The sequence below is a fragment of the Zonotrichia albicollis genome, chromosome 13 (genome assembly GCF_047830755.1).
Source record: "Zonotrichia albicollis isolate bZonAlb1 chromosome 13, bZonAlb1.hap1, whole genome shotgun sequence".
In the NCBI taxonomy this organism is placed as follows: domain Eukaryota; kingdom Metazoa; phylum Chordata; class Aves; order Passeriformes; family Passerellidae; genus Zonotrichia; species Zonotrichia albicollis.
In genome coordinates this window covers 2,606,780-2,624,711 of record NC_133831.1, presented here as the reverse complement: position 1 = coordinate 2,624,711, position 17,932 = coordinate 2,606,780, and the positions used below count along the sequence as shown (strand labels likewise).

At 58.8% G+C, this 17,932-nt stretch overlaps 1 protein-coding gene and 2 long non-coding RNA genes across 3 annotated transcripts; all 3 read left to right on the top strand.

The window, feature by feature from the left end:
- Positions 1-4,540: 4,540 nt before the first annotated feature.
- Positions 4,541-8,388, top strand: LOC106629736 (uncharacterized). Its single transcript, XR_012582378.1, has 3 exons — positions 4,541-4,764; positions 6,680-6,768; positions 8,036-8,388. It is a non-coding gene; the product is annotated as an uncharacterized LOC106629736 (long non-coding RNA).
- A 1,786-nt stretch (positions 8,389-10,174) lies between these two features.
- Positions 10,175-13,910, top strand: GINS2 (GINS complex subunit 2). The gene is made up of 5 exons (XM_014271274.3): positions 10,175-10,393; positions 11,083-11,197; positions 11,787-11,886; positions 13,017-13,143; positions 13,510-13,910. The coding sequence occupies exons 1-5, from the start codon at positions 10,304-10,306 to the stop codon at positions 13,633-13,635; spliced, it is 558 nt and encodes a 185-aa protein (XP_014126749.2). The 5' UTR covers positions 10,175-10,303; the 3' UTR covers positions 13,636-13,910.
- A 669-nt stretch (positions 13,911-14,579) lies between these two features.
- LOC141730749 (uncharacterized) lies at positions 14,580-15,532 on the top strand. The gene is made up of 2 exons (XR_012582383.1): positions 14,580-14,980; positions 15,255-15,532. It is a non-coding gene; the product is annotated as an uncharacterized LOC141730749 (long non-coding RNA).
- The last annotated feature ends 2,400 nt before the right edge of the window (positions 15,533-17,932 follow it).

Genomic DNA, 17,932 nt, shown 5'->3' with positions numbered 1-17,932 from the left:
TTCAGAGATCACCTGGCACAGCTGGATCCAGCAGCAGACAGATGTGCAGAGCCCACCCCAGCCGTGAGGAGCAGCCCCCTGCCCCCAGGAATTCCTGCAGCGAGTGGCAGGCGAGGAGAGGTGACGGTGACAGATGCAGGAGCAGTGCCCGGGCTCTGCTCCCTGGCTCCCGGCCTAATCGCTGCACTCCGGGCTGGAGATGCCGGAGGAGGAGGAGGAGGGCACTGCCAGGGAGAGCCGCGATGATGCTAATGGAGGAGGCTGTTAGCGGGGTGGGCTTGCGGCTGAGTGCAGCCTGGAAAATGGCCTCGAGGGGAAAAGTGCTCGGTCTGCGAGCTCTGCTGCTCGTTCGGGTGGAATTCAGCTCCTGGAGCCGGGCTGGGGTCCCTGTGGGGCTGCTCCCCTCCCATCCCGCCCAGGCTCTGCTATTCCCAGCTGGACTTGGGCCCCTCCACACATCCCAGTGGTGCAGCACAGCCCCCTGAGCCCTGAGCCAGCCCTCCCGCAGCCGGCAGCGCTCTCTGTGTGCCCAAGGAGCCGCTGAGGGCTTTATCGATTTCCCTCTTTTATTTTTTTCACTGTCGCTTTTAGACCACATTTTCACCCAGCCTTCTCCTTCGAAAGTGCACCCCAGCTGCATCCCTCGCTCAGCTGCATCCCTCCCTCAGCTGCATCCCTTGCTCAGCTGCATCCCTCCCTCAGCTGCATCCCTTCCTCTCGGTTTCCAGAGCAGAGGACGGACACGGGGACACAGCTGGCAGGGGGGACAGCGCTCCTGCCTGTGGCACTTCCATCCTGCCGGAGCTGGGATGAGGGAATCAGGGAATTCTGCCCTTAGGAACACCCGGTAGGTGCCCTGGGGGTGAGGGCTCACTCCAGAGTGTTCCAGGCAGGGCTGCTGGGCTGCAGCTCCAGCGGGATGCGGGCAGGACCCGTGCCAGGCACAGCTCTGCGCACGGCCGGGCCAGGCAGAACGCCGCCGCCCTTCCTAGAAATGCACCCTGGAGCTTAAGAGATGGACCTAATTGAAAAACTCTATCGAGGTTGTAGCAGCAGGGGATAAAAGGGAAAGCTGGGCCCAGATTAACCTGGAGCTCAGCGAGCCGGGAAGCGCGGCAGCCGTGGCCAGGTCCCTAAGCCAATTCCCAGCGTGGCCTGTTCCCGGCTGGATCCATGCTGGGGGAGAGGTGCTTTGTCCTGGATGCAGGAGCTCTGTGCCTCAGGTATGTCCTCGCTCCCCCTTCCCTCCTGACCCCCTCTCCTGCCCCATCCTGCTGGATTTTCTCCGGGGGTTTTGCCAGCCCACGCGGTTCCTGCTGCTGCCTCGCTCTGCTGGTCCTGCCAAGAGCCCGTGCTTGGGGAGAGCTGGAGCTGCTCCAGTTCCCCCAGAGCCTGCATCTTCAGCTGCCTCCTCGTGACATCCTCCTCCTCCTCCCTCCCTCCCTCCCTCCCCATGCCTGGCCTCCCCTCCGGGTTCTGCTCGCCAGCCCTGGTCACTCTGGATCTCCGGCAGGGAATTTCTTCTCCACTCCCAGCACTGGTTGCCACTTCCAGCTCTGGCAAGGACCTTTCAGGAGCCCCTTTCTGGGGCAGCCCCAGAGCCAGGCTGGGAGCAGCCCTTTCTCTCCCAGAAGGGCCGGGGGCAGGAGGGGACAGGTGGCCTCGCTGCTCCGTTAGCACGGGGGTGACGTGTCACCTGCGTTAGCACACCCTGCCTCACACTCTGTGACCCAGAAAGCTGCTTCCTCCCCCTCCCTGCTGGAAGGGGAGCCCAGCTGGTGTTTGCAGAGCAGCTCCTGAAGGCAGCCAGCAGCTCCGGGCTCTCCAGCCAAAGCTTTTCTTGTGGCCAGCGCTTGCACAAGGCGTCCCTTGTCCCTGCGGTTCCGCTGGCGCCTGGGAAGCAGCAGCAGCTCTCCCTGCCCTTCCTTCCCCCAGAGGGGATTGGGGAGGCTGCCCTCCATCCTCACCCCCCAGAGGGGATTCGGGAGGCTGCCCTCCATCCTCAACCCCCAGAGGGGATTGGGGAGGCTGCCCTCCATCCTCACCCCCCAGAGGGGATTTGGGAGGCTGCTCTCCATCCTCACCCTCCAGAGGGGATTTGGGAGGCTGCCCTCCATCCTCACCCCCCAGAGGGGATTTGGGAGGCTGCTCTCCATCCTCACCCTCCAGAGGGGATTTGGGAGGCTGCCCTCCATCCTCACCCCCCAGAGGGGATTTGGGAGGCTGCTCTCCATCCTCACCCCCCAGAGGGGATTTGGGAGGCTGCTCTCCATCCTCACCACCCAGAGGGGATTGGGGAGGCTGCCCTCCATCCTCACCCTCCAGAGGGGATTTGGGAGGCTGCTCTCCATCCTCACCCTCCAGAGGGGATTCGGGAGGCTGCCCTCCATCCTCACCCCCCAGCAGGGCTTCAGCCCCGGGCCAGGATGGAGCAGGAGGGGAGAGGAGCAGCCCAGTACCAAAGGGACACAGGCAGGAACGGAAAGCAGCCAGTGAGCATCTCAGGGAACAGCCAGGCTCTGGCCAGCTCTGCAAGGACAATCTTCACTCCATACCCAGCCATCTCCTGAGCCCATCCTCTTCCTCTCCTGGCCAGCTGGCTCCTGGTGGGCTTTGGCCCCTTGCCCTGACGTGATGCTCAGCAAGTCACAGCTCAGAGCCTTGTGACAGGAACCAGGAGCTCCTGGAAGGGAGGTGTTGAGCCCACTGGCACTCAGCTCTCCCTAACCCTGCTCACCCAGCAGTGACCAGGACCCCACACCAGAGAGGCTCCAGACCATTCCCAGTGAACAACCCCCACTTTATAAACCTTCACAAAGGTTTTTTGCTTTGTTCACCAGCCCTGGGGAGGGCAGGAAGGGGTGTTTGACGCTGTGTTTGTGCCTATCAGGTGTCAGCAGAGCAGCTGGAGCTGTGCTGCGCCCGCAGAGCTAACCACAGGTATTTTAGCAGCCTGGTGTTTATGTTTCCCATCCCTGCTGCAGCAAGACAATCGCTTTTTGTCACTGTTGTAGCAACAACTGCTGCTCCAGGCCAGGCTAATTCCAGCCCTCGTGGGTTTGGGGCTGTTTGCTCTCACCCAGCAGCAGCAAACAGGTTGTTTTGGGGACAGGCAGTAAAACAGATCAAGGTGGAGGCAGGATTTGTGCTGCTCTGACTGGATTTGTGCTGTCTGGGAGTGATCCCTGGCTTCATGGGATGCTGCCTGCTCTGAGTTTGGGATGGGATCTTGAAAGATTAAGTTTACTGGGCTCTGCTTCAGGATTTGTCTCTAAATCTTAGATTTTGCAGGTGAACAGGTGAAAAAAACCCACATAAACTGATAAATTGTCAGTTTTCTGGAGGGAAAAAAAGGGAGCTGTAGGTTGCAAATGTCTTTGCCCAGGACTATGACCACAGCTGGAGCTGCAGCCTTGCCCTGTGCCACCCTCCCCTCTCCTGGAGCTCTGCAATAACAGTTATTTGACAAATCAGAAGAGTCAGATCGGGAAGGAAATCAGCTCTCCCCAGGTTTCTGACTTTCATCCGACATGGCAGGACCAAACCAGCAGAAAGTGGAGCAAACCCACCCCTTTGCTGCCCTTCACCCCCATCCCAGCCGGGCTTGGTGGGGCTCTGATCCCTCAGGATCCCTCCCAAACCCTGGGATCGGCTCTTTCCTGATCCCGGGGTGAAGTTCCAAGCTCCTTTTCCTTCCTTTCCCTTCCACCTTCCTGCCTTCCTCAGCCAGGGGTGTTTAATGTGCGGCCGGCGTGCCCTGCATTGGAACCACTGAAAAAGAGACTGAAAAGGAGCCTGAAAATGAGCCTGGAAGGCTCGGGGCCTGTTAATTGAGGAGGAGGGGGAGCATGGAAAAGTCTCTGGCTGCTGCTGCTGCAGGGGAAGGGGCTGCTCTGGAGGCACAGCCTTGCCCTGGGTGGGACCCGACCTGGAGCGCTCATCCCGGGAATGGTGAGGAGCCCTTCCCGTGCCAGGCTGGCTTTGGGGCTTTGGGGCTGGGAAAGGGAAAAGAGCCTTCCTGGAAGGTGGAGAAGGTGGAGCTGCTCCCAGAGTTGGTGGCTGGTGACATCAGGACCTCAAGGATGCTGATGTCCTTGGATGTGGGCACTCACGGCCCTTTTGGGGCACTTGGTGGCCCTCACGCTGCTCGTAGGGCTGGAAAGGGAAAAGATCCTTCCTGGAAGGTGATGAAGGTGGAGGTGCTGCCAGGGGTTGATGGCTGGTGGCATCAGGACCTCAGGGATGCTGATGTCCTTGGATGTGGGCACTGTCAGGGCACTTGGTGGCCTTCAGGACACTCATAGGGCTGGGAAGGGGAAAAGATCCTTCCTGGAAGGTGGAGCTGCTCCCAGGGGTTGATGGCTCATCAGGAGCTCAGGGATGCTGCTGTCCTTGGGTGTGGGCACTGTCGGGGCACTTGGTACCCCTCAGGCTGCTCGTAGGGATGCTGGATGCCCAGGGGCTTTGCTGGCACTCCTTCCTCTGTCTGTCTCAGCTCTGAGCTGCCTTGTGCAGCGGGGTGAGAGTAAATCCGCCCTCCCCCATCACCCAAGGGCTTTGCAGGGCACGGATGGGGGCTCGGAGCGGGGCTGGATGGGAGGAGGAGCCGGGGCTCCGCCATCCTCACTCATTCACCGGGTTCCAACCAACCCTGCCAAGCCCAAAGGCGCCCGACTGGCACCTCCTGCCCAGGCATCCCCCGTGCCAGCCTGCGGCACCCGGGAGCTGGGATGCGACCGCGGGCATCGCCGCTGCGGGCACCGGGTAAGTGCCACCCCCTCGGCGCCCCGGCTTTGTCCCTTTGTCCCTTTCCTCTGAGGGTCCCCCCTGGCCGGGCAGCTCGGTCCCCACTCCGGTGACACCTGCCATGAGCGTCTGGGGCTTTTTGGAGCGTGAACTTGCCGGGACGCAAACGTTCCTCTGGCCTGGTGCTGGCACACGGGAGCCGAGCTGGAGGAATCCTGCTGGAATGGTGGCAGGGGGAATCTTCCACCCCAATTCTGGAGCTGGAATCTGGCCCTTATCCATGGGGAGGGGGCTGCTGTGTGCTCTGCAAGGGTTTGGCCACAGGGGGTGGTCCCAGAGGATCAGATCCCAGAGGAACAGATCCCAGAGGATGGAGACCCCCTGTGCACAGAGCTGGGTGTCCCCATCCCAGAGAATCAGATTCCAGAGGATGAGATTCCAGAGGATCAGATCCCAGGGGATGGAGACCCCCCTGTGCACAGATCTAGGTGTCCCCATCCCAGAGGATGAAATCCCAGGGAATCAGATCCCAGAGGATGGAGACCCCCTGTGCACAGAGCTGGGTGTCCCCATCCCAGAGGATGAGATTCCAGGGGATGGAGACCCCCTGTGCAGGGAGCTGAGTGTCCCCATCGCAGAGAATCAGATTCCAGAGGATGAGATTCCAGAGGATGAAATCCCAGGGAATCAGATCCCAGAGGATGGAGACCCCCTGTGCACAGAGCTGGGTGTCCCCAGCACGACCCTCCTCTGTCCCAGAGCCACCAGCAGGTGCCAAACCCCACAGGATTTGCCTCAAAACAGATTTGTTGATATTTGGGCAGCCTCCAGGAGAGCTGCAAAGTGAGATCCTGTGGAGGACTCCACTCCCCAGCCCTATGGGGGTGGGTCACAGCTCAGGCTGCACCTGGGGAACTGATAAAAATACAGAATTAAAAGCAGAGATAGCGAATTTTCACTTCCCCTTGCGGGCTGCTGCCAACCCATTTCAGAGCTTCTTGGAAAGGCAGAGGTCAGGCAGGGGGAGAGGCTTTCCTTGGCTCTCTGTGTAGCCCAGAGCTTGGAAGAGCCAAAATGAGTCACTGACCCTCATCCCAATGAGCTTTTCCCAGCAGCTGTGGGAGGAGGGGTGAAGATTTCCCAATAAAGGGAAATTTTTTTTGCAGAAAATTTTTCAGCATTTTGAAAGAATGGCATCCTACAGTGGGAATTCCCCATCCAAAAGCTCTGGGGATATCAGGGATGCCCGAGAGGAGCAGTGGATGATGTGGATTCCAGCAGTGCATCCCAGCAGCTGCTCCTGCTCAGCCCGAGGGAGGCAGCTCTGGGATCACACGGGGGAAACAGAGAAATCGTGGGGTTTTCTCTGCAAGAACCAACCTAGAACCAACCCAGTTCCTCCTGCTCCAAACTTTCTCATCCCGAAATACTTTCAGGGGTGGAGGAGCTGGGATGGAACCACACAGGGGAAACAGAGAAATTGTGGGGTTCTCTCTGCAAGAACCAACCTAAAACCAGCCCAATTCCTCATCCTGAAATATTTTCAGGAGTGGAGAAGCTGGGATGGGACCACAGAGGGGGAAACAGAAATTGTGAGGTTTTCTCTGCAAGAACCAACCTAGAACCAACCCAGTTCCTCCTGCTCCAAACTTTCTCATCCCGAAATACTTTCAGGGTTGGAAAAGCTGGGATGGGACGACTCATCCAGCACCATGCTCCTTCTCCACCCTCCCCAAAAGTTCTTCCTGGGCCCCGTTGGGCCGGGTTGAGTCACCGCGGTGCCGTGACATCAGCGGTGGTTTTGCGAGCGAGCAGCCGCGTTTCCTGTGGCTCCCGAAGGCACAGACACGCAGGGAGGGATGTGAGCTCCGAGCTCCTGCTCCTTCCTGCCCCAGCATCGCCCTCCTGAGCCTCTCTCCCCTCTCTCCCCCAGCGCCTGCAGCGAGGGCCGGCGGCGGGGCTGGAGGGCTGGATGCCGCTGAGAGGATGAGAACATGGGGCTCAGGTTATCCTGCCTGAAAGGTGAGCTTGGGGCGAGGGTTTGGGGTGTTGCTGCTGCTCCCCTGAAGGGATGGTTGTACCTACAGGAGGCTCAGGTGTGGGCGGGTTGGGTGGAGTTTGGGAATGCGGCGGAATTTCTCAAGTCCCACCTGTTGCGCGTGGATCACCCCAAAGAGGACTTTCCCAGCTTTGTTTTCCCAGCTTTGTTTTCCCAGCTTTGTTTTCCCAGCTTTGTTTTCTCATTCCCTGAGGTGCTTGCCCTGCACCTTTTGCTCTGGAGAACGCATGGGTTCAGTAAATCAGGTGGGTTTTCCTCAGAGGCAGGAAAGGCTGCTCAGGGACACGTGGGTGGGATGGAGGATGCTGGCCCCGAGCATCCCTCGCTGCTCCTCTCTCCCCTGGGACACTCCAACCAGGAGCTTCTTCCCCAAGTTGAATTTTCTTAATGGATTCAGGCTGGGAATGGCGTCAGGGATGTCTGCACAGGGGCAGAGCTTTTAGTGCTGCTGGCCTGGGCTGGATATGGCATCTCCCATTAGCTCTGCATCCCTCTGACTCCTGCTAATCACCCTTGGGCTCGTTAGGGATGGGGCTTAATGAGGATCCTTCTCCAGGATGCAGGGCTGCCTCTTCCCTGGCTGTTCCCAGGCCCAGATTCCGTGGGATTCTGCTTGTGGTGGGCACAGAGCATCACCCAAAAATGAGCTCTGCCCCCTCTCCACATCAGGGATGTTGGCAGGGAGTGGTCAGGGGGGTTTGGGGTCTCACAACAAGGGATAACTGAAGCAGCCAGGGAATCCCAATCCTGCCCCAAATCCAGAACAAAGCCCCAAAATATCCCCCCGTGCTTCCAGACCCCTCTGATGAGCTCGGAGCCTGGAATAAAAGAAAAGACCCTCCCCCTTTTCCAGCTCCCTTACATAAGGCAGGGCTTTATCCTTAATTAAAAAGAGATTAAAAATATCAGTGTCTGTCCCCTCCGGGCATTTCCTTGCTTGGGAAGAGCTGAAACCTCCCTGGATGCCGCCTGTGCCACACGGGGCTTTTCTCCTGATTAAAAAAAAAAGCAGATTAAAGCGATCTGCTCCCCTCTAAGGAGGGGTGGGCTGGGCAGGTGGTCCAGAGAAGGGAGGGGGATCCACCTCTGAAACCCCCCAAAATCCAAGGTGGATCATGGGGAGGAGATGTGAGGATGCTGTAAAGGGTTGGCACGGAGGAGGGCGGCGAGCTGGAGGATGCTGATGCCTGATCTCCTTGTTTTATCCCCAAAATGTCCCTCCCTCCCCAGGCCTGAAGATGTGTGTGAGCAGCGGCAACGGCAGCGAGGGGACCCCGAGGGCGGCACAGAAGCACCTCCACGTGCCCTCCATCATCGTCACACCGCCCACACCCACGGGCACCACGCTGGCCCGCCGTGGGGAGGGTCCCTCGCCCTGCAGCCCCTGCTGAGAGAGGGGGACACCGGGGGCACCCACGTCGGGATGGAGCCACAGCCCCCAGGGCACGGCTGCTGCTGCCAGGGACACGCGGGGCACCCACACGGGTGGGTTTGGACACCTGGGATTGGGGTTTGTCCCTTTTGCTGACAGCGACGGGGAGGGGGATCCTCCCCATGGTGAATAAAACCCCATGGGCTCTGCACCCCCAGCTTGGCTGTGTCCACACGGGGAGGGTGGGTTGTGCACCCCAAAAACACCCCGAGGCCATCCCCGTGTCTGTTGGGGCCAAAAGTGGTGTCCCCACCTCTCCAGAAGGGATTTTTGCCCCCCAAAACCAACCCAGGACCACCCCCTTATGCCTCTTGGGGGCAAAAGCGGTGTCCCCACCTCTCCAGGAGGGATTGAAGGATCCATTTCAGCAAAGAGCAGCGGGAAAATGAACTCGGCAGTGTCACCTGCACCCCCATCTTGGCTGTGTCAGCACGAGGAGGGTGGGTTGTGCACCCCAAAAACACCCCAGCACCACCAAACACCCCAGGAACACCCCTTGTGCCTGTTGGGGGCCAAAATTGGTGTCCTCACCTCTCCAGGAAGGATTTTTGCTCCCAAAAACACCCAAGGGCCACCCCCCTGTGCCTCTTGGGGGGCAAAATTCGTGTCCCCACCTCTCCAGGAGGGACTGAAGGATTCAGCAAACAGCAGCGGGAAAATGAACTCGGCGGTGTCACCTGCATCCCGCCAGTGTCACCTGCATCCCGCCGGATCGGGATCGGGATCGGGATCCATCCCGGCACGGAGCCGGGGGCGATGCTTCCCGGGGAGCGGCGGCACCGGAGCCGGCGGGAGAGGCGGGAGTGTGAAAGCAGATGGAAATTTAATTTTTTAATGACAGCAGCAGATGGCAAAAGACACGCGAGGGGAGCACAGCGTGGGGGAGACGCTCCCGGAGCGCCCAGAACGTGCTGGCGGCACCGGGGGCTGCTCCGGGAACGGGGCTTGGGGACCGTGCTCGTGCCACCCATGGGGAGGGTGGGCTGGGGGTGCCCAGGGCTTGGATCCCACCCCAGGATGGGGGTAACGCTCATCCCAAGGGTGGTGGATGATCCATGGGTGGTCCCAGGGCTGGGGTGGTTTGGGAGGGGACTGGGAGAGGTGGATTTGGACTTGCAAATGGGATGCAACCCCCATGCCAAAATCATCCAGAAACCACTTGGCTGAACTGGGTGTGGGTGTGGGGATGGATGGATGGATGGATGGATGGATGGATGGATGGATGGATGATGGATGGATGGATGATGGATGGATGGATGGATGAACGGATGGATGGGTGGATTGATGGATGATGGATGGATGGATGAACGGATGGATGGATGGATGGATGGATTGATGGATGATGGATGGATGGATGGATGGATGGATGGATGGATGGATGGATGGATGAGGAACAGAGGAAAGGGACAGGTGAGTGATGGCAGGTGCCTGAGCATGAGTGTCTGCACAGGGGCCATTGAACAGACAGACAGACGGACACTGCTGCTGGTGGGTGCACAGGAGGGAGGCTGCTGGGGCCTGGGCACCAGGGACAGCCACACACGGTCCGTGTGACCCATCATGGTCCGTGTCACCCATCACAATCCGTGTCACCTATCATAGTCGGTGTCACTCATCGAAGCCCCGGGGTCGATGCCGCTCCCGGCCGCCAGAGGGCGACAGCAGCGGGCTCCGCCATTCCCTCGGCGCCCCGGCAACAAGTACCCAGCGCTGATTGGCCGAGCGCCCGCGGGGTGCGCCGCCATTGGTCCCCGTGCTCCCATCCGGACCTCCCCCCGCCGGGCCGAGGGAGGGCGCAGCGAGCAGGACAGCCAATCAGAGAGGCGTGCGCCACGGCAACAGAAAGGGCCAGCCAATCAGCGTGCTCCGCGCCGCGCCAGGCTCCGCCTCCCCTGAAAACCGCGAAAACGCGCCGGGCGGCAGGAGCGGGAAGAGGTGGGCGGGGCCTGGGGGCTGCGCAGCCAATAGGGAGCGAGGGCGGGCTCGGCCCGGGTTCGATCCCGGCGCGGTCCCGGCCCGGTCCCGGTTCGATCCCGGCCCGATCCCCGCTGGGCTGGCCCGGGCCCATGGAGCCGGCCGAGGTGGAGTTCCTGGCCGAGAAGGAGCTGGTGACGATCGTGCCTAACTTCAGCCTCGACCGGATTCACCTCATCGGGGTTGGCAGGGCCGGACCGGGCGGGGCTGAGGGGGCCGGAACGGGCCTGGGGCCTTGGGGACACGGCCTGGGGTGACCGGGAACGGGTCTGGGTGGGTCTTGGGCGCAGGGTTTGGGTCTGGGGAATGGGGTTTGAGGGATTGGGATTGAGGTGGAGGAGCTGGGGGGATTGGGGTGGGTCTGACGGGATTAAGATAGGTCTGAGGGGATGAGGGTGGGTCTGGGGTGTTTGAGAACATGGGGAGGAGATGAGGGGATGGATTTGGGATGGAGGGATTCAGGAATGACAGGCAGAGGGTTGGGAGCACAGGCAGTGCAGCCTCCAGGAGGTTTGGAGGGATCTGTTCCGTCCCTCACATCTCAGGGGGACCCTGAGCCCCAGCTGGGGGTGTCCGGCTGTCCTGGGGCTGACCAGAACCTGGGGAGCCTCTGGGAACTGCATGTCCAGGGAGATGGGAGTTTGTAACTCCTCTGAAACACCTTGGAATAAAAAATGTACTGGAAACAGTTATTCCTTCTCAAGGGAGATGAGAGCAAAAATTCTGGGAAGTGAGAGGAGGAAAGGCAGGATCAAATGTTTGACTCAGGCTTTTCCAAATCCTCTGGAAACTCTCACCACATTAGCAGACAAGTCCTGGGCAGTCCAAGCCCTGGTTGTTGCCTGCCTCTCATCCTTAATTTGTTTTCCAGGGAGATCTGGGTCCCTTCAACCCTGGCTTGCCAGTGGAAGTGCCTGTGTGGTTGGCCATTAATCTGAAGCAGAGGCAGAAGTGTCGGCTCATTCCCCCGGAGTGGATGGATGTTGGTGAGGATGGAGGCTCTGGCTTCAGCTCTGGCCTTCAGTGGGTGCAGTGCAAACATGAAATTAAAAATAATCTGTTTCTCACCATTAGTGGGGAGCTTAATTCAAAAACACAAAGCAGCTCAGACAGAAGGATCTCATGTCCCACCACTGGAATTCCTTATTTACTCCGAGGGTGGTGAGGAAAAATCTTTGCTCTTTGCTCAGAAAAATCTTTGGGGACTTAGGGTCACAGAATTCCAGAATTTTTTAGGTTGGAAAAGACCTCCAACCTCATCAACTTGTGCCCATCTTGTCACCACCTCCAGGGATGGAGACTTGAGACCTCCCTGGGCAGTCCCTTCCAGTGTTTAACCACCCTTTCAGTCCAGGAATTCTTATGTTTGACCTGAACCTCCCCTGGCAAAACCTGAGGCTGTTTCCTCTCATCCTGTCACCAATTCTTGGGAAAATCTCTGTGAGGAGGGAGTCCCTGGAGGCATCCATGTCCTGATCCTACCTAAACAACGTGGATTTTCCTGGGGAGAGGGGAAAACCACACCTGGAGCATTGAAAGCCTGGCAAGGGCTGAGCATCCCTGGTTGTATTTTAGGGAAACTGGAGGAAATCCGGGATCAGGAGCGGAAGGAGGACACCTTCACCCCAATGCCCAGTCCCTACTACATGGAGCTCACCAAGCTGCTGCTGAACTAGTGAGTAGGAGCTGGGCTGGGCCATTTTCCACCCCACTTGGTGTGAGCACGGAGCATTTTTCAAGCTTTGCTTGGCAGCAGCCCTGCAGGGCGGTGGGGAAAGGGAGAGTTGAGGGAGCTTTCATCCCTCGGCCTGCCAAGATTTCGCAGCAGCTCTTCCCTGCTGGTGACTCTGCCTCTCAGGAACTCGGGGATGGCTCCTTCCATGGCCTCATAATTGGGGCTGTGCTGCTTTATTGAGCAGCAGCTCAGCGTGGAGGCCTGGAGGAGCCGCCACACGTTCCGTGCTGCAATCTGTTCAGCAGCCTCCAGCCTCCAGGCTCCTTGCTTGGCTCTCCTTCAGGAGGAAAGCTCCTCTTGCCTCAGCCTGGGAAGCAGGAGGCCGGGGATATTCCGAGCCTGAGCTCCTTCCTGCCTGCTGAGGCATTTCACTTGTGAAATCTGCTGGCTGGGATTTGTCTCGGCGAGGGCTCTGCTGACTTTTTAAGCCCTCCATTAAGCAGGGTGGGCATTCCAGCTCTGGCTTTTCTCCCTGGAGAGGAGGCTCCTGGCGTGCTGCTCCCTCCCAGCACGCTGCAGCAGCCCTGACAGCTCTGTCCCTGTGCATCCATCCTGTCTCCCAGCTCCTTCTGGCAGCACTGAGTGCCTTTAATGGGGTGATGTGGCACATCCCATCCTGCCCTTCCAGCTTAATTCTCCCTGATGGATCCCCAGCAGCCCCAAGGTGGGGATTTCATCCTGCCTGAGCCCTTGGGTTCATCAGGTTTGGGGCCTTCTGTGCACCTCAAACCAGCTGGGCAATTAAAGAGCAGAAGGATTCTAGTAGAAGGATTCTAGTGCCAGCCAGCTGCTGCATTGGAGCTGAGCATTCCTGGGGAAAGAACCCATCCCAGCAACGCCAGCAGGACAAGGAGCAGAGGGGTTTTAGTGTGGAGTTGCAGGCAAGGAGCAGAGAGGATTTTAGTGTGGAGCCTGAGGTTTTTAGCAAACTGTCCTGCGAGCTCAGGGTGGGGTGAGGTGGCGACAACACCGCTCAGTGACACCACCACCGGGTGCCATAACCACTCAGTGGCACAGCCACACCCCCCTCAGAGCCTGCCCTGACCCTGCCCTCCCTTTGCCTGCCCCAGTGCCTCTGACAACATCCCCAGGGCGGACGAGATCCGGACGCTGGTGAAGGACACGTGGGACACGCGCATGGCCAAGCTGCGCCTGTCCGCCGACAGCTTCGTGCGGCAGCAGGAGGCTCACGCCAAGGTGAGGGATCCAGGGGGATCAGGGAGCAGGGGAATGCTTGTCCTGGGTTGTGGGTGTGTTACTGAGGAGCTGGAGGTGGGTATTAAACCTTTTGAGGAGTCATGGCATGGTGTGGGTTGGCTCTTAAAGATCTCGTTCCACCCCTTTCCACACCTTGTACTGGACCAGGCAGCAGCAAGCCCCATCCAGCTTGTCCTTGAGCAGTTCCAGGCATGGGGAGTGCTCCTGAAATGGTGCTGGGGTGCTTCTCTTGCCCAGGGCTGGCAGCTGGGTCAGTCCCTTGGGGTGTCACCAAAGGGAGTTGTGGGCTGTGAGCTGCTTCCCGAGTACCTTGTAATTCTCAGATCCTGTTGTTTCCCCTTTCAGCTGGATAACTTAACCCTGATGGAGATCAACACCACTGGGACTTTCCTCACCCAGGCCTTGGACCACATGTACAAGCTCCGGACCAACCTCCAGCCTGGAGAGGGCTCCCACTCCCAGGACTTCTGACGGGGAGCTGAGGAAGGAGCTGAGGAGCTGCTTCACCTGGGCAGCCCCCACTGCCTGCAGGGACTGCCTGCCCTCAAATCCCCCCTCAGGGCCGGGGGGAATTGCTCCAGAGCTGCTGCAGCATCCCCAGAGCATCAGTGCAGGGGCTTTTTGCCCTCCCTCCCCCAGGGGTTTTTACTCTCCATCCTGGGGTTGTCCCCACTCCCTTTTGGGGCACTTTTACTCCCTCCCTACCTTTTTGTCATCCCCCAAAACACAACTTTATTCAGAGCCCAGCTCTGTCCGTGTTCCTTTCTCTATTTACAGCTCTGGGATGTGGCACTGGGGGTGACACAGGGCACAGGGTGAGCTTGGGGACATCAGCTGTGTGTCACTCTGTCCTGTCCATGTGTCTTTCCCCTTGGAGTCACTGTATCCTGTCCTTGTCCTAGTCCAGGTGCCACCCCGTTCCCTCACCTGTGGCACAACTCGTGTCACCCCAGCTCTGTCACTGCCCATTAAACACTCCCTGTGTCCCCTGGCGTGGTGGCACCGTGTCCCCTGTGTGTGGCACAGTCCCTATTGACGCCACTGCAGTGTCCCCACAGGGCACAGAGATGCCCCAGCTGTCCTTGTGTGTCCCCACATCTTGGTGCCACTGTCCCTGTGTGCCTCAGGGCACGAAGAGAGGGAGATGGCACTGTCCCCATGTCCCCTCGGGGCATGAAGAGAGGACAGTGGCACTGTCCCCATGTCGCCTCTGGGCACAGAGAGAGGGTGGTGCCACTGTCCCCATGTCCCCTGGGGCGGTGCCACTGTCCCCGTGTCCCCTCAGGGCATGAGAGCAGGCAGTGCCACTGTCCCCATGTCCCTTGGGGTGGTGCCACTGTCCCCATGTCCCCTGGGGTGGTGCCACTGTCCCCGTGTCCCCTCAGGGCACAAAGAGCAGGCGGTGCCACTGTCCCCTCAGGGCATGAGAGCAGGCAGTGCCACTGTCCCCGTGTCCTCTGGGGCGGTGCCACTGTCCCCATGTCCTCTCAGGGCATGAGAGCAGGCAGTGCCACTGTCCCCATGTCCCCTGGGACGGTGCCACTGTCCCCATGTCCCCTCGGGGCACAAAGAGCAGGCGGTGCCACTGTCCCCATGTCCCTCAGGGCATGAGAGCAGGCGGTGCCACTGTCCCCATGTCCCCTGGGGCGGTGCCACTGTCCCCGTGTCCCCTGGGGTGGTGCCACTGTCCCCATGTCCCCTTGGGGCATGAAGATCAGGGCAGTACCACTGTTCTGTGTCCCCTCAGGACAAGAAAAGTGGTGCCACTGTCCCCATGTCCGAGCAGTGAGTGCCACTGTCCCCGTGTCCCCTCAGGGTGGTGCCACTGTCCCCGTGTCCCCTCAGGGCACAAAGAGCAGTCGGTGCCACTGTCCCCATGTCCCCTGGGGTGGTGCCACTGTCCCCATGTTCCCTGGGGTGGTGCCACTGTCCCCATGTCCCCTGAGGTGATGCCACTGACCCCATGTCCCCTGGGGCGGTGCCACAGTCCCCGTGTCCCCTCAGGGCACAAAGAGCAGGCGGTGCCACTGTCCCCGTGTCCCCTGGGGCGGTGCCACTGTCCCCATGTCCCCTCAGGGCACAAAGAGCAGGCGGTGCCACTGTCCCCGTGTCCCCTGGGGCGGTGCCACTGTCCCCATGTCCCCTCGGGGCCCGGGCAGGGTGGCAGCTGTGCAGCCTCTCCCCGGTGACTCTGGGCGGATCTCTCGGGTTGTACTTCAGCGAGGGAACTTCTGAGGGCAGCACAGGCCACACGCTGCCTTGAAAGGCAGAAATTTCGGGGCGGTGCTTCCGTGGATTTCCTCAGAGCCTTGGGGAAAAAATAAAAAAAAAAAAAAAGAAAAAAAGAGAAAGAAGGGAAGATGTGGCAGCAATGAGGTGTCTGCTGGGGAGATCAGCTGGGAAGCAGATCCATCTGCTCTTTGGAGAAGGACAAAAGAAAATGGTTTTCCCTCTCAGATGCCAGGCTGTGGGGAAATACCAGAATATCAACCAGCTTTATTTTTGTAATATTTTGGGTTTTAATCTGAAGCTGTCTGTGAAAAAAAGATAATAATAAAATAAATGCAGCTGAAGAAGAGGCATCAGATGAATCCTGGGCTGTGTCACAAACAATGCTTGGAAAATCCTGCAGCTCCCCTTTGGCTCCGGGCCCGTTTCCCTGCGGCAGAGGGACAGGCAAGGGCAGGATTCTGGGAGGATCTAGGGCAGGATCCAGGGCAGGATCCTGGAGGGATTCAGAGCAGGATCCAGGCAGAATTTGGGGCAGGATCCAGGCAGGATTCGGGGCAGGATTCAGACAGGATCCAAGCAGAATCCTGACAGGATCCATGGCAGGATTCAGACAGGATCTAGGGCAGAATCTAGGCGGGATCCAGGGCAGGATCCTGGCAGGTACAGGGCAGAATCCAGGCAGGATCCTTACAGGATCTAGGGCAGGATCCAGGCAGAATCGAGAGCAGTATTCAGGTGGGATTCAGACAGGATCTAGGGAAGGATCCAGGCCAGATCGAGGGCAGGATTCTAGCAGGATCCTGACAGGATCTAGGGCAGGATTCAGGCAAGATTCAAGCAGGATCTGGGGGAGTATCCAGGCAAGATTCAGGGCAGGATCCAGGCAGAATCCAGGACGGGAGCCAGGCAGGATCTGGGGCAGGATCCAGGGTAGGATTCAAGCAGGATCCAGGCAAGATCTGGGGGAGGATTCAAGCAGGATCCGGGGCAGGATTCAAGCGGGATCCAGGCAGGATTCAGACAGGATCTAGAGCAGGATCTGGGGAGGATCCAGGCAGGATTTGGGGCAGGATCCAGGGCAAGATTCAAGCAGGGTCCAGGGCAGGATCTAGGGCCGGATGTAGGGCAGGACTCAAGAAGGATCCAGGCAGGATCTGGAACAGAATTCAAGCAGGATCCAGGCGGATCCAGGCAGGCTCTGGCCGGAGCAGGGCTGTGCTGTTGGCAGCTCCCATTATCCCCGGTGGTGCCCGGGGGTGCCAGGCTGCCGGTGCTGCCCTTCCCGAGCACCTGGGCCGGGCTCCCGCTGCCATCTGTGCCATTCCTGTGCCATTCCTGTGCCATTCCTGCCCGCCTGGGGCTGGCACGGCGGGAGGATGGCAGGAATGACGGCAGGAGCTGTGCTCGGAGCAGGGCTGCCTTCCCCAGGGAGAAAGGATTCCTTGCTGTCGTTATGGAAGAGTTTATTTGGGGTTTTTTTTGGGGATGTTTTGCAGGAATTACAGCAATATATTCATAAATACCTAATTACTACAGTCAACAAATAATATATTACATTACAATTAATTCCAACAAGGTACAATTTGAACATGTTTAGGGTTGGGTTTTTCTCCTTTTTTGGCGTTATTTTTGTTTTCTTTCACAGCATCCAGCCTGCCCCCAGCAGGCTCTGCCTTCCTCTCCTTCCTCCCAGCCCTTCCAGGCTCTGGCACAGCTGCTCCAGCAATTCTGCACGGACACAAATTCTCACCACAACCCCAGGATGGGGGGAATATTGGTCCAAAAACCCAGAATCCAGGCTGGTGAGGAGGGAAAATCAGCACAGAAGCTGCTACAAAGCGAGGCTGCATCCCAGCCAGGCTCCTCAGCACGGCGAGGGACAAATTGCCAATGATTTTCCATCCCTGCCTTCTTCCCCCTCCCTCTGCCACGGCACACAGGAAGGGAAAGGAGCGAATTTTGCCGTGTTAAAATTCCCTTCGAAGCCCGGAGCTGGCAGCGGCGAGGCCAGAGGCTGGCGAGGCAATTGGGGATTTAAAAAAGATTAAACTAATTTCTGTCACAAGGGCATTTTGCTTTTTAATCTTGCCCAGCTTTTTTTTTTTTTTTTGTGTTTGGTGAAGCCAATGAGAGAGCAGGGAGCAGGGGGGGCGTGGGGGGGTTAATGCTTTCCTTTGCCAGTGCAACGAGGGACTTTAAAGCAGGAAGCAGAGGTCACCTTTTCCCAGAGATGTGAAGCTGGTCTCGTGGCGAATTAAAAACAATTTCTAATAAATAATTTAAAAATAACAATCAAATAAAAAAGGCTCTCCCCGGGGGAGGGGAAGTGGGGCACACGCTGGTTTTTAGCAAGTGGATAAAAATGGCACCAAGCCTGACCCTGGTGGCACCAGGACATCCCTGCCCGCCTGCGGGCACAGCTCCTCATGGATTGTCCCCAAAGTGCCACCAAGAGACCCCACAGGACCCGCTCTCCCTGTGCCCACACTGCTTTAGAGCTGCTCTGATTGTCTTGGTATTTTTGGGGGTGACAAGG